This window comes from Pagrus major, chromosome 1 (genome assembly GCF_040436345.1).
Source record: "Pagrus major chromosome 1, Pma_NU_1.0".
NCBI classification, from domain to species: Eukaryota; Metazoa; Chordata; class Actinopteri; order Spariformes; family Sparidae; genus Pagrus; species Pagrus major.
In genome coordinates this window covers 15,175,237-15,195,343 of record NC_133215.1, presented here as the reverse complement: position 1 = coordinate 15,195,343, position 20,107 = coordinate 15,175,237, and the positions used below count along the sequence as shown (strand labels likewise).

Below are 20,107 nucleotides of genomic sequence, written 5' to 3'. Positions count from 1 at the left end.
GTAAATAAATTGCTCAATTTTTCTCAAGAAATGTCACACACAAACTGGAGCTTGTCTGAACCACAGAGGTTGGTGTCCAATAAAGCAATTAAAATGATTTATCTGTTGGCAGTTATGTTCACATAACAGATAACAGATACATTTGCTATCCATAGAGTTTACTTCAGCAAAGCGCTCCAACTTGTATTTTTAAGTTACCTCAACCAAACAGGCAGTGGAAATATATGAACTGTTTTTCTAATTGTTTCCCATGAAAGGAGAATCAATTTGGGGAGGGGTTTCAATCTTTAGTTTGTCTTGTTATAATTATAGGTAAACTCAGCAGGTAAACTCAGCTGAGTGGGGGGTTTAAAGTGGCGCTGACTTCTGATGCCACAACTGGTTGAGCAGGCTGAGGTGTTTTTCCTGGCATCCTGGCTCGACTCGGTTTAACTCAGAACATCAGCCTAGCGTGGTAGGGATCGGCATTTCCATTACAACAGGGCTACCTGCTTGAAGGTGTGGCCCGCTTGGAGGCGGGGAGGGCGCACTTTGGACCAACTCTGGAGAGGGTCCATCCCAGGTGCAGCCACAATTGGCAGCTGCCCTATATGACCTCTTCCATGGTGGCCAGGAAGAGGACAGGCCACATGAGAAAGATTAGCATAAAGAATGAAAATATGCTAATTCTGATGACAAAAATACAGATATATGTATATTGTAAAATACAAGTGAGTGATGATCCATAAGTGATCCTCTGTGTGAGGCACAACAACCAGGAGAGAGAGAGGCTCCCTAGCAGTCAATAGTCCAGCAGAGAGGACCCCGAGTGAAAAGAGAGAAGGAGGAGCAAACTAGGGAGAGATAAACACACACTGTTTGCAGCTTGAGGGAAACCGAAAAACAGCACAAGTTAGAGAAATGCAGTGTTTATCAAAAGTTTACACTTTTTATGTTGTGGTCTCGTTGGCAGGACAAAAACGGACTATAACTACTTGGGTTAAGAGATTAATTGAGATGATGCTGGTAACAGGTCTGAGGGCTGAACTAACTGAAGAATAAGCACTAACTGAAAGTTAAGGCAACAAAATGAGTATTAAATACCTGCGAACATGCCGCTGCAAATCAAGAGAGCCCACCGCGCACTTGGACAGCAGCCACCGAAGGGTGCACAACCAAGATCCATCCTAATAAAATTTCTTAGCTCCAGAACTAAGGAAAACAATACTCCGTCTGGCATGGCAAAAGAGAGGTTTCATATGGCAAGGGAAGAAGATAAACCTGGATAATGACTACGCCCCACGTATCCTCCAAAAACGCAGGGAATACGCTGAAATACGGAAGGTTCTGAAAGACAGACAAATCCCGTTCCAGACCCTTTACCCGGCTAAGCTTAAGGTCAGACACGACGATGGAATCCGAGTATACGAGACGGCAAGGGAGGCTTCGCAGGACCTGTCAATGAGGGGACTCCCGGCTGAAATCATCAGGCCCGCTTAGACGCTGATGGACCAGCTACAGCAGCAGTCCTGGGAGAGACCCCGCCGACGCAATGACAGACGGGCGACTCACACACCAGAGGTGAACTTTAAAGAAAGACTGCAAGCCTTCAGAAGAGAGTCATCTACGTCATAAAAGATCGGTCATTGGTCCCTCTTATCCTGCTTTGTAGGTAATAAAAACATTTAATGTATTCACTATGAAAAGCTTGAAATTTAAACTGGGTGAACCAGGCACTATAACAGTAGTTTAAGTAATCATTCCATTTCAACCTGCTGTTCTGGTAAATAAAAACAAAGCTATAATGACAGGGAAGTAACGGGACATTTGGTCGCAACTATCTTCAACAAGGGCCCTCTCAATCTGTCCTGAAAGAGGGGCTTTCCCTTGAAGCCTTATGTGAAAGGCTCAAGCAGGGTCTCAAAAAGGACCCCTAGGTTGGAAGTCACCAAGGACACTTATTTTCTTTTGTTACCATGTTCCTTTTATTCTATGTTAACAAAGTTTTGTTGTTGTTTACTCAATACTTGTTCTTATGGAGAGGGGAATGCTTTTCTAATCCATGAATGTGAAAATAAGCTCGACCAGTCAAATGCAAGATAGTCCAATAAGAATAATTTCCTTTAATGTCAATGGGATGCTTAATCCAGTCAAAAGAGGGAAAATTGTATCAAAATTAAGGAGGGAAAAAATTCAGATAGGTTTTCTCCAAGAAACTCACCTCAGTGAAATTGAACAAAATAAATTAAATAAAATGGGCTTTAAGCATGTGTATTCATCCTCTTATAAATCAGGTCACAGAAGGGGAGTGGCCATTCTGATAGCAAATGCTGTAAATTATGAACACCTGTCTGAATTTAGAGATAAAGAGGGGAGATATATTTTGTTAATTGGTAAAGTGGAAGCAATCTTAGTGAGTTTACTTAATGTATATGCTCCCCCAGGCAGTGGATGGTCATTTTACAGACAGATAATTGAATTAATGACTTCAAAAGGTCAGAGGACTGTCATATGTGGGGGTGATTTAAATACACGTTTAATTACAAAACTAGACTCTTCAAGGGGCAACCCAGACTTCAGTGGTATCAGTAAAAAGATAAACAATTTGATGAAAGAAACAGGTATTATAGACGTGTGGAGAGAAATATATCCTTCCAGTCAGGATTATACTCATTACTCATCCCCTCACGGCACATACTCTAGGATAGACTATTTTTTAATCTTTAAAAGTGATCTCCATAGAGTAGTGCAATGTGATATTGGTCTAATCGCTCTGTCGGATCACAGTCCCGTATATATGTCAATACACCTTAACAATAAACCGAGGACGACTTTTTGGAGATTAAACTCAAATATCTTAAATAATACACAAATCAAAAATAAAAGGACTGAAGGTGAGGTTCGCCCAGGGCATCATGCAAGCTAGGACCGCCACTGCTAAACACACACTGAAAACACATTGAAAACACATTAAAAAAACAGTGGGTGTAGGTGGTGCGGCACCAGTATGCAGAAAGGGTACTTGAGGGGTTGCTTAGAGGGCATTTTATTACGTTTTGCTTCCTGGAAGGGCACCGTGAAGTGCATGGGTAGGGTTTAATCTGCCATAGGGTCATCCAGGAGGTTAAAACATTGCTCAATTATTTTTAGGAAATTGCATTCACAGACTGGAGCTTGTTTGAACAGGCTTGGATTGTGACCATCAAGTGTAACCAAATATTCTGTTGACAGTTTTGGTTTTTAACAGATAAGGAGTGTGGCCAGTGACAGTTTGTTTTCCATGAGGGAAAATTCAACTTGCAGAGGGTTTTTAATCTTTGATGTCTCTTGCCTCAGCTATGGGTAAACTCAGCTGGGTGTGAATTTAAAATGATGCGACTTCTGATGCCACAGCTTTAAAGCAGCATTATGTAACTTTTTACTTTTACCTTTACCTTAAAATAATAGCTCCATAATCATTTTCATGGTACAGTGTCTTGTAATAAGATGAATGGTGTCTCTGTCACAGCCACTCTGCCCCTATCACTTGTTTGTGCACCATGTAACCTCAGTGAGTGTGTAGGATCGAAGTTTGACTGGCACTTTTCAAGCTGTGAACAAATTAAACTTGAGGTCACAGATTCTTGGCATTTTAACAAGTAAATAAATTGCGCAATTGTTCTCAAGAAATGTAACACACAAACTGGAGCTTGTCTGAACCAGGTTGGTGTCCAATAAAGCAATAAAAATGATTTATCTGTTGGCAGTTATGTTCACATAACAGATAACAGATACATTTGCTATCCATAGAATTTACTTCAGCAAAGCTGAACTTGTATTTTTAAGTTACCTCAACCAAACAGGCAGTGGAAATATATGAACTATTTTTCTAATTGTTTCCCATGAAAGGAGAATCAATTTGGGGAGGGGTTTCAATCTTTAGTTTGTCTTGTTATAATTATAGGTAAACTCAGCAGGTAAACTCAGCTGAGTGGGGGGTTTAAAGTGGCGCTGACTTCTGATGCCACAACTGGTTGAGCAGGCTGAGGTGTTTTTCCTGGCATCCTGGCTCGATTCGGTTTAACTCAGAACATCAGCCTAGCGTGGTAGGGATCGGCATTTCCATTACAACAGGACTCTGGAAAGGGTCCATCCCAGGTGCAGCCACAATTGGCAGCTGCCCTATATGACCTCTTCCATGGTGGCCAGGAAGAGGACAGGCCACATGAGGAAGATTAGCATAAAGAATGAAAATATGCTAATTCTGATGACAAAAATACAGATATATTGTAAAATACAAGTGAGTGATGATCCATAAGTGATCCTCTGTGTGAGGCACAACAACCAGGAGAGAGAGGCTCCCTGGCAGTCAATAGTCCAGCAGAGAGGACCCCGAGTGAAAAGAGAGAAGAAGGAGGAGCAAACTAGGGAGAGATAAACACACACTGTTTGCAGCTTGAGGGAAACCGAAAAACAGCACAAGTTAGAGAAATGCAGTGTTTATCAAAAGTTTACACTTTTTATGTTGTGGTCTCATTGGCAGGACAAAAATGGACTATAACTACTCGGGTTTAGAGATTAATTGAGATGATGATGGTAACAGGTGTGATGGCTGAACTAATTGAAGAATAAGCACTAACTGAAAGTTAAGGCAACAAAATGAGTATTAAGTTTGTATTTTAATGCCTCAATGGAGTCTGATTGTCTGATGTCAGCAGGAAAGTTATTTCAGAGAAAGGGGGCATGATGGGAAAAGGCCCTGCAGCAATGTGACTTCTTTTTAACTCTGGGGACAGGAGCCCTATTTTCTGAGAGAGCAGTGCACAAAGTGGGATATTAGGTTGGATGAGATCAGACAAAGTTGCTTATTTGTTGCGTAAAAACAGATTTTGGTGGACTGCCAAGGTGAAATAAGTGACAGTTAACATTCATCTATCAGAACTTTACAGCTCATACTCAAACCCAACTGGCTCTCAGAGTTGGATGGGTAGCCTAGTAGATGCATGTGCAAGAGCAGAAAAAAATGCAAACAGTTTGTATGGGCACCACGCTTAATGGTGCTATTTTAACATGTAAATTGATTGCTCAATTTTTCTCAAGAAATGGGGGGGCAGAGACTGGATCGTTGTTCAGACTGCTTCAGTAGAATTTACCTGAGCAAATCTGCTCCAACCTTAAAGTTTTGTTTATGTAACTTATGTAAATCTTATCCAAATGTTTCCTATGAAAGGGAATTTCCGCAACAACATTCCTTCACCAGAACTGAGTCACTGGTGACACTCTGGACACTCCTACCAAACTGTTCCTATAAAATAGAAATCAGTGGTGTTTTTTTTAATCGGAAGAGCTGTTCATCAAAGGAACTCATCAACTGGTAAGAAAGGTGTTTTATGAAATAATTTAGAGGCTTTTTTGTGATAGGACAAGAAACAAGAAAGAGTGACAAAGGAAAAGGAGAGAAAATGAGTGGGGAGGACCTGCACTTAAGAGCCACAGGGTGGTTTCAATCCCTGGGGTAGTGGCAAGGAGATAGCCTCTGTACACGGGCACCAATTTACTTGGACATTGCAAAAAGTGGTGTTGTATTGTATCTGTCAAATTAGCAAAGAGAGTCTGATACAGTTTCATTGTTTTTCCGGGGGTTAACTTGGGACCTTTACTCTAAATACCAATCCTGGCACTACTGAAGGCATTTAACCTGTATAAAGGAGAGAGGTGCTAACAACATATTATTATTATTATTATATAAAAAACATTCAGACATTGCTACAAGTGTAATCAAACATGCAATCAACATGCGTATGCATGTGTGAAGTTTGCAAATATGTTGGAGGTTTTTCTTAAAGTGGGGAGACGGGTACCCAAACCATGGCATCGTGAGCCATGTGCATTATACTTTTTGCCATGGAGCAGCAGGTGTGGTTCCAGTCTGCAGAGGGTCTGAATTAGGGCTACTCTTCTACTAACACTAGTGCTGCACTGCTCAAGCAAACATGTTTCTATTCAGTTCTTGAAAAGTTGAACATTAACTAATTAGTTGTTATATCTGTATTTTAAAGTTTTTTTGCATTCAGGTTCATGTAATGACAGTCAACCTAATCGGTGATGAGAATGATTATTATTATTCTCTCCCCATCAGGATTCTTCTGCTTTCCAGAGTGAAAATGGTGGATTATGACGTGACCATACTCACTGGAAATCGCGCCTACTCCACCACTATTAACAATGTCTTTGTTAAGCTGGTGGGCACAGATGGGGAGAGCAATCGCACGTGGGCCAAAGGACCTTTATCTGTCCTAGCAGGAACAGTAAGTCTCAAATATCCTTCTAAAACTGTATAGGACACTTCCTCATGAGATCATACAAAGGCACATTTAACACCAATTTAGAAAAGCTGATGAAAGCCCTCAGCAACTCAGACTTATATGCGTAGCAACAAGGTATGTGCTGTAACACAACCTAAAGAAATCCCATTAGGAGCTCCTTAAGCTGGTATGCAAAGTTTCCTTCTACTTTCAGTTACTGTATGACAATTATTGTGATGTAATTACGTTTTCTGTCTTTATTCCAGGTGTATCATTTTACCCTGTCCTGCCCTAATTCCATTGGAAAGCTGGTTCTGATAGAGCTAGACAAACAGCGTTTCACATTGTTTCCTGAAGACGCCTGGTTCCCTGCCAAGGTGGAAGTAAAATCCCCTGAGGGAGACACGTACACCTTTCCCATCTACCGCTGGATCACTGACAGCGAGACGCACCACTTCAGAGAGGGAAAAGGTTTGTGGAAATTGCTTGTTGAGACATGATGAGACATTCAAGAAAGAGAAGTTGTGAAAGCTAGATTATAAGGAGAGTATGTAAAGAGTAAATTTATGCAAACATATCAACAAGTTGAAACCTTCTTGTGGTTCTGTCTTTCAGCTCTGAGGGTCTATGATGACAAGAATCCTCTCGGCAGGTACAGTCGGGACAAAGAGCTTAAGATGCGAGCAGAAGATTATCGGTGAGATCTCAGAGTTTACACATTTTAGTTTTATGCACCCCAAAACTAACATGTCTTGTTTGGGAATATTTTTATATGATGATAATTCTAAAAAACTTTTTTAGATCTGCAAGGGTTTATTGGTTGTGAATGCTGAGTCAGCATTACAAAATATGTTCATCTACGATTTCTTCCTCCTACATTTTTCAATTTGTATCTTCCATATTTTTTAACTTAGAAACATCATTCAAACATCAAAATACTCAGCCCCACTGGGAATGCTGTGCTATTACTTTTCCCTTTTCAAAATATTCAGTGTTTGCTGCAAAATATATTCCACTTTAAATTGAATGTTGGACTGTTCAAAAATCCCCCATTTTCACACTTGTTCAAGCATTTTCATCTGCTCATTCATGCTTTCAGCTAAACACTCTTTTCAAGATTTTAAGTATTATTCAACTTTCAAATCACATTAAAACTTTTTTCAGAATATTCAACTTTATCTGAAGCTTAGTTACAACGGAAGTCAATTAGAAAACCCAAGGCCATCATTTTGTCTCTCTTCCCTCATTTCCAGCCCCTCCCTCTCTCCTTCATACATTTACACAGAGACTCCATTCAAACTTTGAAACATTCACAATGACTGGGTCTTTCCCACATTAATTCAGTTTGTAAATGTCGTTTTTACTTTTTACACATGCACAATTCAAAGCTTCACATTTTTAAGCCAGTCTCAGAGTTTTACATTAGTGTGTATGCAACGGAACGTCGGTAGCAACTTTGGAGAGAAGCTTTAAAATATTCTGTAAATCCTGTCTTCAAAGTGCTCCAAGTCCCACAATTTTCACTGAAGTGAGAGCAGTTACCATCTTTGAGGAAGAAGCAAGAGTATGAGAGGTCAACCTCAGCTAAAATCTCTATGAAATGAACTCTTGAGTAAAACAGTAGTTACCCTCACCATGACAGCCTTTGATTACAACTGGCAAGACATCTGAGACAGATTTGCTAATGAGTGCAGTTTGATACACAGACATGGACACACACATTCAAACGTGCATGCAAGAGCGCGCGCACACACATGCATGAACATGTGTTGAAAAATTCCAACGTTGAATACGTAAATACGTGTCAAATATATTATGCTTGCATAATTAAAACAGCAAATACACTGGTATCTAACTGTTGGAAGCTCGACTCTTTGTTTTTTCCTAGCTGGAAAGTGTATGCAGATGGAATACCTCACTGCATGGACGCAGAAGAACCTTGTTCTCTGCCTCCTGAGGTCCGCTTCTCCTTCACCAAGTTTACAGAGTTTGGCTTCACTGCAGTCACAGGGTAAAGTCCTCAAATTCTATAAGATATCTATCTTTATGACTATATGTTCCTGTCTCTCTGCCTGTTTATCAAAACTATTTGATGCAAAACAATAAAGTTACTATTTTATTTCATTATCCAGGCTGACTGAGCTTAAACTGGTGGGGTTGGCTGACTGCAAGGAGAAGTGGACGGAGATTGATGGTATCGATCGGGTGTTCTGGTGCAAAGAGACTGCCATGTCAGGTACTGTGCTATCATGGTAGTTTGATGGAATTCTTGATACTTGATGCATGATAGTATACATTCAACTTTATTTATTCAGATATTCAACTGGAGTTTATTATGCTACCTTAAACCTATTATAACTGTTTTTATTCCTGAGATAAGCCATGACTTTTGACTGAATATTTAATAATCTATTGGCTTCTGTACTTTTCAAACTAAATGGAAGAAAATATATATAGAAGGGAATTTGTGTGTATCAAAACATGCAGAAGTTTCCTAATTTTAGGCACATGAAAAAATATGTGGCGTAATCATGTCTGTGACTCTGATTTCTCTTAAACACATGCATTTCATATGCAGTGGAGGCCAATAACAGGGATTGAGTGAGGTTGTACTGTAATTCGGTGAGGTAAATCTCCCTCTTTTTCCAGAATATGTCCAGGAACATTGGAAGGAGGATGCATTTTTCGGCTACCAGTATCTGAATGGTGTCAACCCCATGTTGATCAGACGTTGCACTGCCCTGCCCAGTAACTTTCCTGTCACTGATGGCATGGTCTTCCTCCGTGGTCAGTCTAGCTTGAAAGAAGAAATGGAGGTGATTGTCTTGGCCTTGACTGATCCTAGCATTAGAGTCATGTTTTGACATATGATATGTACAGTTGGAATTACATGTTCACTTAGTATACATAATATCCACACTGTACATGTGGGTCAAGTTGTTTCTCATCTTAACTTATGTTTCTCACAGAAAGGCAACATCTTCTTGGTGGACTACAAACTTTTGGATGAAGTGAAATCAAACACCATCAATGGGAAGAAGCAGTACTTGTTGGCTCCCCTGGTCCTTTTGCACAAAACACCTCAAGATGATCTGATGCCGATTGCTATTCAGGTGAGATTAGCTCTCAAATATCACACCAGACACAAACACAAGTCAAGTCAGTTATATTTACATGACACACAACTATTGCTGAAAATATGAATTTCCTCCGAAGGGATAAACAGCTTATCAAATTGAAAAGATCTGCAGTAAACAGTCAAACATACAAAAAATATTTATTTATTATTGACCAGTCCTGGTGATGGATCGAACGGACTGAATGAACCTCATCTCCCTTCCTTCTCCTGCAGCTGAAGCAGACTCCAGCAGACGACAATCCCATCTTCTTTCCTACTGATTCTGAGTACGATTGGTTGATTGCCAAGATCTTTGTGAGAAGTGCAGATTTCAACTTGCATCAACTCAGTGTTCACCTGCTGCGCACTCACCTGCTGGCTGAAGTGTTTGCAGTGTCACTGCTGCGCAACTTACCCATGGTGCATCCTCTGTACAAGGTAACTGCGAGGGAGAATACTGAACCTACTGTAGTTTTAGTCTATTCAACCTGCTGATTTTGGGAACTTAAAAAGTTGATGAACCAAAATGTTTTAGTTTGTATATTTTTACAATTATTTCACACCGAAGCATCATGATATCTGACTTTATAAAGAATTAATCATGTAACTAAAAAGTTCCTTCTCTCCCTCAGCTCCTCATACCTCACACTCGCTACACTCTGCAGATCAACTTCTTGGCTCGACTGCTTCTGATATCTAAGACTGGAATTTTCACAGAGGTATGAAATGAAAAACATGCCCAGTAGATCATTACTTAAATGCTTCTTTTCTTCCAATATCATATATAGTATTTTTCTCTTACTATAATTTTAACATATTTGACTGTTCCCTAGTTTTCAGCATCTGGTGGAGAGGGTATGATCGAAATCCTGAAGAGATCCACTTCCTCGATGACCTACAGCTCCCTCTGTATACCAGATGACATTGCTGAGCGTGGACTGGAGGCTGTGCCCAACTTCTACTACAGGGATGATGGACTCAGGCTGTGGAAATTCATCCACAGGTACTGTAGGCAGTTTCCACCATGCATTATATGTATAGCTGATATGATATTAATGCAAAATTAAAATGAAGTTTACATGATTTTACATTTTAATATTACTATACTGTTAATTATAATATAAATGTCCATGTATGTATATATTTACCTGATGGGCTTAAACAATCAGCTTGATAGTTAATGCAGGTATGTGGACTAATGCTAACATTAGCTGCTGGAGGAGGCTGTTGCTGCTGCTGCAGCTCAGGGGCTGTGTGCTTTATACTAACATTAGCCACTACAGGAGTGTGTAGCCCCTCGTTCACTGGGCTCAGGGAATGTGTGCTTTGTGGTCCTGGTTTAGCGACTGAGCAACTGCCGCTGTTCACTCGTTCTTTGGTTCAGGGGCTGTATGCTGGGAGTCTGTCCCGGTGTGAGAGAGGTACCAGCACGTTGTCACGGTCAAAGAAAGTTCTGTTTTGCCGTTACTGTAATCAGTCATAATGTGTGTGGCTCAGTTTGCAGAGTGTCTTACTACTGTTGTGTTTATAAATAATGTACAATTCAACTAGACATGTGTTTTACAGAATGTATCCACATTTCTTAAAGGTTCGTGCAGGGAGTGCTCAGCTACTACTACAAGACTGACGATGAGGTAAAGAAAGACACCGAACTGCAGAAGTGGATTTCAGACATTTTTGTCTATGGATTCCTCTCCCAAGATTGCACAGGTGGGCTTTAAAGAAAAACTCACCCCTAATAATGATAAATTTGCACATTAATGTACCATTTTATTATCATTATGTAAGCATAAATCAAACTTTAATATAGTCATCTAGATGTCTTTAAACAGTGGAGTTTATTATGTCTAATTCTCAGGAATTCCTCAGAGCTTCACCTCTGTGGCTGAGTTGGTCAAGTTCGTCACCATGGTGATCTTCACCTGCTCAGTACAGCATGCGGCTGTCAACTCTGGACAGGTGAATCTTCTTAATGCCGGTTTACTGCTATTGTTGTGGAATGGGTTTATGAGTTTTTGCAGTTTTCTCAAAACTAGAAAGAGAAATAAATAATATAAATAAACAATAATACTGAATGTAACAATAATTAATATGACAAATGATATAAATAATAGCAAGGGTAACAATCGTAATATTAATCATAATTATAAACTAATTAATCAACATTCAGGGAGGCAATTAACCTACATTTTATCTGATGGGGACGGTAAGGGACCTGGATAATGGATGTGGGGTCACTGGCACAAAAAAAAGTTGAGAATTACTTATTTAGATGCATAGAAAGGCTAACATAATATAATATAACACAAAAAAGGAAAGTGAAAAACCCAAAAGCCCACTGTGGCCTCTTTAATCAGTCATATGTGAATTATTCATTGCAGTATGACTTTGGTGGCTGGATGCCCAACGCCCCCACCTCCCTGCAACTTCCCCCACCAACCACAAAGGGGACAACAAACGAGGCCACGATGCTGGAGACGTTCCCTGACATCAACACAACAGTTAATGGAATGGCCGCCTTGTGGCTACTCAGCAAGCAGTCCACTGACTTTGTAAGTGCTTTATGAACAATTACATTAATCACACTTAAGATTCAAGTTGTGTAAAGTACTGTAGGTCAATATATCATTACAACCAAAATACCACCTTTGAGCCAATGCAAGACACCCTGCTCACTTTCTATAACTGTAAATGATGTTGCCAATAGTCTGTGTTTGATAAACATTCAAATGTTTTAAAAATAAATAAATAAACTTTGAATGTATGATTAATCTCATCAGGTCCCTCTTGGTGACTATCCGGAGGAGCATTTCACTGAGGAGATTCCGTGCAAGCTGATAAAGGATTTCGATGGAGAGCTTCAAGTGCTGAAAACGCGCATCGAAGTCAGAGCCGAGAGTCTGAAAGTCCCATACACATACTTGAAACCAGAGAAGGTAGAAAATAGTGTGGCCATCTGAGTATCAGATGGTGTGAGCTCCTCAGCGGTGAGCAAAAGTCAGGTTCACATTAACAAAAGTGAGAAAGGATGTGCATGTTCTGTTTTTAAATGATAACTGTACTTCTTTTTCTCTTTTCATACAGCCTACTTGATTTAACTGTGATGAAAATGTACTCTTCTATATCCTAAATCCACATTATAAAACTTATGTTGTTAGTGAACATACAGGGCATCTAATCAAACTACATTACTGGGGGAATGAGATTATTTAGCACATTGATTGTAATGCTGTAGAAGTAAACTGTGCTCATGACTTATCGTTGTGATGAAGTTTTAAATAATTGTAGGGACCTATGCTTTGCTAAATTTACTTTATGTTGTTTTATGTATCTGTATGTTAAAAAAAATTAACCCATTACTGAAAGGAAGACTAAAAACTCTGAGTGCACCATGTCTGTTTCATCTCATGTGAAAACTTGTAGTTGTCACACAGAACATAGTTAACTTAATACAGTAGAATGGAGGTTCTTGTCACCAGAGAAAGAGATATTGTCTCCATGGTCCTGTGCTCCAACACCTGTCTGCCCTTAGACACTAAGGTGTGTTCCTCTCATTCTATTCTGCATTTAATAAAGAGCTGATATAACACCCATGTGTTCAGTGTTTTTGTTCTCTGAAAAAGCATGCCGCATTTAGAATTTGATAATGAATTAAATAACCGCAAACTACATTGGTATGAACCCAAATCAAAGCGATTTCTCTGTGATCTGACTGCAATAAATGGATCAAAAGGACGCCGAAATAACAGCATCATAATGCTGCCTTGTATAAAGCCTAAATTCCTGCTTCATCAGGTCTGTCAGCTAGATGACAAGCAAACAACTTTTAAAATGCTTGTTCCCTGAATGGAGTTTGGATCGATCAGAGCTATGCTGTGCCAGGTAGTCTTACTTTCTCACTCACTACCCTCCACAGCAGCTCCTTATTTGTGAACTTGTTCATTCTTGTAATCCAGGCTGAATGAACAAGGTCAACACATCATAACTTGACTCACAGCTGAATTTACAGGTATTCAGTAAGTGTAACTGTAATAACATGTATTTTAGGATTTTTTTTTTCCAAAATTTAATTTCATGTTTTTCTTTTTTCATCTTCTGCTTGATGTGTATCTCTGTTGCTACTCACTGTATGGTATATTTGCTCTGTTAGCTGAACTTGGTGTCTGTATGAATGAACTTTAGGGTCAAACAAAGACAGGAGCAACTGGACATTGTGAGCAATGTAGGGAAGCAGAAACAGTGGAGCGCACATCCTGATCTCATGTAGGAAATATGTAAAAGAGAGAGGAGAAATGTACACCACAGAAAGGAGTCGGGGATCTGCTTGGATATGGGGATACACTGGAGAGAAGAACAGTGATCTCTTCACTTTTTGAAAACAACTGGGACTTTTAAAAAGAATATAACTAAAGATGCAGGGATGAATTGAGCCAGAAGGAGGCAGTAATGCAACTCAAATGATGGCAACTGTCATAAAGAAGAAGAAGAAAGGGAACAAAAGGGAAGAAGAAGAAGAATTGAGGGAGAAGAAGAAGAAGTAGAAGTAGTAGTAGTAGTAGTAGAAGGAGTAGTAATAGTAGTAGTAGTAGTAGTAGAAGAAGAAGAAAAAGAAGAAGAAGAAGTAGTAGTAGTAGTAGTAGTAGTAGAAGAAGAAGAAGAAGAAGAAGAAGAAGAAGAAGAAGAAGAAGAAGAAGAAGAAGAAAGTTAGTGCAGAATGGAGGTTGCAGTTCCCACTCCTGACCACTGGGTGGCGGTAATGCGCTCCAATGATCTTTACCATCCGCCACAGAAGCGGAAGTATATCAACGTACACAACGCTGGTGTTGGTCACACGTGGGTACGCAGGTTTGTCAGAGTAATGTGGTAAGTTCAGTTTATTAAAAACATGTCAAAGAGGCAGAGAGCTATGCCAGAAGAAAACACCGCTTCTGAGGTGGGACACGAGGAGGAGGAGGTCCAGGAACCGCCGCCTGAGACCAGACGGACCCGCAGCGGCCGCAAAGTGCGCACTCCAGCCGCACTGCTAGACTCAGAAGCCCCGGTGAGGACTCCCACCCGGAGAACAAGGAGGTCTGTCCTCCAGGAGCTGCCGGCGGTGGAGGAGAAAAACACAGAGGTGGTCGAGCGGAGACCCGAGAGTCTGCCCGAGGAGGAGCTCAGCATGGCCGCCGAACCGGAGCCGCACACCGAGGCTGCAGCGGACACACACGCAGCCGAAGACAGTCATCTGCCCGAGCCTGCACCGGCAGAAACAGCGCCCACAAGCACCGAGACCATCCCAAAGAAGAAGCCTCGTCTGGGGTCAAGTGGAAACCAGAGCCCGGTGATCCCGCTGGGAAAACCCAAATCAGGGAGAGTGTGGAAGAACCGAAACAAACAGAGGTGAGGAAGACTCAGTATTTACTCAAGTAACGTTACTCTGCTGGAGGTACTCGTACTTTTACAGAGCATTTTCACTTTAGGGTACTTTATATTTCCACTCCAACACGGTTAAAAGTGGAATATTGTCATTTTTACTGATCTATCTTAATTTAACATCTTTAGTTACTTTTCAGATTTAAGATTATACAAACAAAAACATGTCCGTCTATAAAATAGGCTGCCTCCGTATAGATTAAATTAAATTGGACAGAAATAATTGCAGATGAACAGAGAGGTAGGGCTGCAACAATCAGTTTCATTGTCCATCCATCTGTTGGTTATTTATTGATTAATCAATTAGTTGTTTGGACTACAACATCTCAGAAAATTGTGCAAAATGTCGACCAGTGGCATCCTTTTAATGTCTTGTGTTGTCCACAACCCAGAGTTACTCAGTTTACTTTAGGAGTAAAGAAACTGGAAAATATTCATATTTAAGAAGCTGGAATCAGTTTTTACTTCTTTATTTTTCTTAAAGATTGCCTTGATTTATTTATTATTCAAATAGTTATTAATTCATTTAATGATTGCTAACTAATTGGTTGATTGTTGCAGCTCTCTGGAGAAAAATAATAAATAATTAGAAGTGAATAGAATAAAAAGAGAAACTACACAAAAGCAGATTTACAATGCAACGTTGACAACAATTTTTACCATGTCACTGTATGTTAGGTTGTGTAAAAGCAAAATATAACATAAATTTGAGAAGTTTGGCCGATTTCACTGAAAGACATTTGATTTTGTAGAAACCTGTTTCATACTGAGCAAAGAGCAAATCTTCACTGGCCTCACGATTCAATTACGATTCAGCTGTCATTGATTCGAATGCAGAACAATTCTCGATGCGTCTCGATGCTTGGCATCCTCACTTTTCTGTATTACTGCACATAGCTTTTTTTCTTTATTAAATACAAGTGGTAAGATAAATCTAACTTCTCCTTTTTATGAAGAAAATCCTTTAAAATTCAGACTACAACAGTCTACTATATAAAAAGCTGCATGAAAACCAACATAGCCTGCAATCTCTCACTGATGCTCGGGCTCTGCATCGATGCAGAAGTCTGCATCTTGTAGCATCTTATAGTTGAGTCATTTCTTTATCTTTACTGTATAGAAGAGGGAAGGGGGTTTTATACCAAAAGTCCACACATCATCTTGCATCTACTTGCAACAATACTCAACTGACCTTACTCAATAGATACACTGCTGGAATGAGTCTCGTGTTATCTATTTACCTGCTGTATGTGATTTTGTGTTTTAGGTTCTCTGCAGTGGTGAGAGATAAGCAGCTGTGCTCTTCTTGGGAAAAGAAGATGGCAGCCAAGCGGGAGAAGGAGCTGGTGAAACAGTATTCTTTGCAGCTTAAAGAGGAGAAAGCCAAACAGAAAGAGGTAAGCTAAAGCTGTGTGACAATTTAACCTTGGTAACATTAAGTATTTGCACCTTTTACATGTATTTTATATTTCCTGGCTTTATAGGATAAGAGGAAGAGGAGAGAAGAAAACTTGAAACGTCGTGCAGAGAACGAGCGCAAAGCAGAGATTGTGCAAGTGGTACGTCAACTGTTGTTGTTGTTGTTGTTCATATAGTGTTCACAAAGTTTTAGGTTCTCACACCCTAATACCACAACACACACCATTTATAATTTTGTACATGTAGTCTATAGAATATAAGAACAAACTGTATAATAAACCATTGAAGTGTTAACATGAGCTTTGAACAGTGCATAAAAAAAGTAAATGTAAAATGCTTCACAGTAGCTTTTTTAGTTCAAGTGGATAAAAAAAGAACTGAAAAACCAATCTGCAGAGCTAACACCTCCTCATACTGTCCTCCTCTGCCAAGCATATTTTATATTGTAAACATACTGGTAAATATTATCATTTTTTTTACAAAAACTACAACCAGGCATGCACAAGTCATTAAAACCAAGAGCGTTTGCTGTTTGACACGTACAGATGGGCTGCAGCTTCACCGTGCCACACCGCCTGTCTTTTGTTAATGATATAATTAATGTCCCTTAACAGACGATTGGCCCTGAAGTTTGCTTCAGTGGCCAAAATAAAGACATCGTTCAGTCAGCGCTGAGTTTGAAAGAGAGACAGAAGTAAAATATATGAAAGTATCCATTGTTCGTGGCTTCAGTGCTCATCAGCTGTCTGATCGGTGCTGCACATGTGCAACTCTCAACAGATATGAGAAGGAGGCGAGATGTCTCACTCCTTAGCAACTTTTGTATCAGCTCGTGAAAAACATGTTTAATTCAGAATTTTATTGATTTAATACTTAATACATAAAATAAGTTTAAGGTCTTCTGGATGTAGTCTGAGGAGGTGTACAAGCTGCTGCTAATTCTCTAATGTTACCTGCTTCCTGATGAACGTGACACACAAGGTAAAAAAAAAACAGAAAGGCAAACTCCCCTGGAAATGTAAAAGTCAAACGCCTATTATTAGCAGGTTTACCATCCTAAAAACCCACATATAGAGATCACCATCCGTGCCTTTTTTAATTGGATTTTAATATATCAGAAGTTTGAGAATTTAAGACTTAATAAGCATAAAATGGAACATGAGCCTCCAAAAAACATTAATAAAAACTTTACAAAGAGACAATTTTCAATTTAAGTAAGCAATTAAAAAAAACATTTTTTTTAAATCTCACACTATAATTATTAACTGCACAAATAGTGGAACACTAATAATTGTTGAAATAATTTATTTCAATGTATGTTGCATGTATTTGCCACATTTTTGCTATATATAAATATATATTTTAGTGTTAATATCATTCATTCATACCATATGGCCCTAGTTACACAAGGTAAATGTTAGATGAAATATGTTTTCTAACACCTTAGGGTAAAATTAAAGCAACATTATGTAACTTTTTATCATAAAATAACAGCTTCAAAATCATTTTGATGGTACAGTGTCTTGTAACAAGGTGGATGGTGTCTCCGCTCTATGTAACTTCAGTGAGAGGGTAGTATCACAGCTTTACATACATGTTTTCAACACATAATATTATTATGAAGTAATGAGTTTTGTTTGTAGTTAGCACCTACATTACATCTGACAAATTGTTACAGACCTTGGATTTGTATTACTACAGTGGTGTTGCACTCAGAAACTGTGGGGGGCGCCAAATTGCACAAAATGCCTACACAACTCTACGTAATGTTGCTTCAAAGTTACAATGAAAGTTGTAAACTGCTTCATAATTTGACTCGTACAACAAACACAAAAAGTAGTCAAGTGAAAAGGGAGTTGTTAATAAGCAGCATAAGCACACAGTCTTTTTCTTGGTGATTTGAGCTTTGTTTATATTCTCCTGTCTCTTTTTGTATCACAGATCAAGAACACAACAAAGATCAAGAGGATGAAGAAGAAACAACTGAGGAAAATTGAGAAGCGAGACACACTGGCCCTGCTGCAGAAGTCACAGAAGTCACAGAAGCAGAATGTGAAAGCCAGAGGGCAAAAAAGTAATAAGCTTGACCCTGTGACATAATAAAAATGCATTTGTTCAGTATTTTGTGTACATGTCTTATATTTGGATGTCTGGAATACAACAATCACGTGTCTGAGAGGATTTATTTACACATTAACACAATAAAAGCTTTCTAAATAGAAAAGTATTCTCAAATAAAATAGTTTTGTGTGGTTTTTTTTGGCATTGTTAGATCCTGTGTGTCTGTGAAACATCACATATGACCAACGTTGGTTCACTCCAAGGGTTTTTAAATGTATTTAAATAAAACACATTTTAATTGTTATTAAAATCGTCATACCAACAGCCGGTTTGCCGGAAAAGCTGCACAAAGGATAAAAAAGGCTCAGTGAAGGTATGCTGAATATATGCGTTTCCATTGTAAAGTTGAGGCCCTCCATGTATATTGTCATATAAAGATGCTTTAGAGTAACATTCCCTTCGTCTTAAGTTTATTCTTAAAGTTGTTATGCTACACAATACACAGAAGAATGAACATTGTAATTGTGTTAAAGTAATAATGGTATTTTATAAGTCGTGCTGTAGGTTTACTGGTTTACTGGTAGGTTTTTAGTGCTGTGAAATTTGTATTTATTATTATTTGAAGTTGACCTTTGGAAATGATAACAGGCTGTTTTTCACTACTTTCTGGCATTTTATAGACAAAAACAATATCTATTAATTAAGACAATCAGTTCTGTGTATTGTGGTTTCACCTGATGTACAGTGTGTGAGAATTTTGGGTGGGACAGACACACTGTTTATTTTTCAACGTGTTAAGCGAGAGACTGTTGTCATGGCTCACAAGTGACTGGGTCACAGTTCATCCTCTATATTACTGAAACATGCAGAAATTTTGGCCCCAAACCTTTTTCTCTAATGTAGCCCTACAGCCATGTCAGATACACTGAAGTACCGACCTACATCAACACAAAGGGGCGTGATCCAGGCACATGCCTCAGGCCTTATTGCCACTAGGGGGTCCAACAGAGGGGAAAGGTAGTGCCTGCTTTAAATAATGTTTAACATACATTTTAAAAATACAAAAATCTCAAAGAATTTCCAGTCTAAAACTTACTAAAAGGTTTATATATTTTTGAATATATTTTCAAAACACACAATGGAAGCTTTACTTTTCTTATACATGACTAACCGATTGCACGTGAATACCGAAGTATTGATGGATAAGCTTAAATATATACCTAACTAAATATCTGACTATAGCATATTTCTATATTTAGACGTACTTTCAACTGGATGTGATTTTTTCTTACAGTTTTTATCCGTACGTGTTGTGTTTGGTCGAGTTTACATTCACTCTACTACCACTTGGGAGGAGGACTAGGCAATATTTTGATATTATATAATAATCGTGATATCAGACTATATATCGTCACAGATTTTGGACATTGTTATATTGTGATATGGCATAAGTGTCTTTTCCTGGTTTTAAAGGCTGAAATACAGTAAATTAAGGTAATTTTCTGAACTTAGCAGACTGTTCTACTTGTTCTAATACTTTGCTTCACCCACTTAGTCACTGTATCCACATTAATGATGATAATTGATCAAAAATCTCATTGTGTTCATATTCTTTGAAAGTACAAATTGCCATCCCTAAAGTTTATTGTCTTTGGTCAAAAGATTTTGTCATCTTGTCACCCAGTTCTAGCATTTATGAAGTCCTTCTGAGGACATTTAAAAACATCAAGATATATTGTGTCTTGACCCTAAAAAGAAATTATGATATTATTTTAAGACCATAATGTCCAGCCCTCCTTGGAACTGGACATTTCAGCCATTTATCCATTGC

At 38.9% G+C, this 20,107-nt stretch overlaps 2 protein-coding genes across 2 annotated transcripts; both read left to right on the top strand.

Annotated features, from left to right (window-relative positions):
• The first annotated feature begins 6,104 nt into the window (after nt 1-6,104).
• LOC140996557 (hydroperoxide isomerase ALOXE3-like) lies at nt 6,105-12,341 on the top strand. Its single transcript, XM_073466992.1, has 14 exons — nt 6,105-6,266; nt 6,530-6,734; nt 6,879-6,960; nt 8,152-8,274; nt 8,396-8,499; nt 8,913-9,079; nt 9,233-9,376; nt 9,616-9,819; nt 10,014-10,100; nt 10,215-10,384; nt 10,970-11,091; nt 11,240-11,340; nt 11,763-11,933; nt 12,162-12,341. Exons 1-14 carry the CDS (start codon nt 6,123-6,125, stop codon nt 12,339-12,341), a joined length of 2,004 nt encoding a protein of 667 aa, XP_073323093.1. The 5' UTR covers nt 6,105-6,122.
• Nucleotides 12,342-14,185: 1,844 nt separating this feature from the next.
• ccdc86 (coiled-coil domain containing 86) lies at nt 14,186-18,336 on the top strand. Its single transcript, XM_073465896.1, has 4 exons — nt 14,186-14,763; nt 16,064-16,193; nt 16,281-16,355; nt 18,157-18,336. Exons 1-4 carry the CDS (start codon nt 14,267-14,269, stop codon nt 18,313-18,315), a joined length of 861 nt encoding a protein of 286 aa, XP_073321997.1. The 5' UTR covers nt 14,186-14,266; the 3' UTR covers nt 18,316-18,336.
• The last annotated feature ends 1,771 nt before the right edge of the window (nt 18,337-20,107 follow it).

What these genes read in the sequence shown, in the direction of transcription:
- LOC140996557 (XM_073466992.1), top strand. Translation starts at nt 6,123, where the DNA reads ATGGTGGATTATGACGTGACCATACTCACTGGAAATCGCGCCTACTCC. An exon ending in GCTTGAAAGAAGAAATGGAG is followed by an intron (nt 9,080 to 9,232) that starts GTGATTGTCTTG and finishes TGTTTCTCACAG; the next exon opens with AAAGGCAACATCTTCTTGGT. An exon ending in TGGTGCATCCTCTGTACAAG is followed by an intron (nt 9,820 to 10,013) that starts GTAACTGCGAGG and finishes TCTCTCCCTCAG; the next exon opens with CTCCTCATACCTCACACTCG.
- ccdc86 (XM_073465896.1), top strand. Translation starts at nt 14,267, where the DNA reads ATGTCAAAGAGGCAGAGAGCTATGCCAGAAGAAAACACCGCTTCTGAG. An exon ending in AGAAAGCCAAACAGAAAGAG is followed by an intron (nt 16,194 to 16,280) that starts GTAAGCTAAAGC and finishes CTGGCTTTATAG; the next exon opens with GATAAGAGGAAGAGGAGAGA. An exon ending in AAGCAGAGATTGTGCAAGTG is followed by an intron (nt 16,356 to 18,156) that starts GTACGTCAACTG and finishes TTTGTATCACAG; the next exon opens with ATCAAGAACACAACAAAGAT.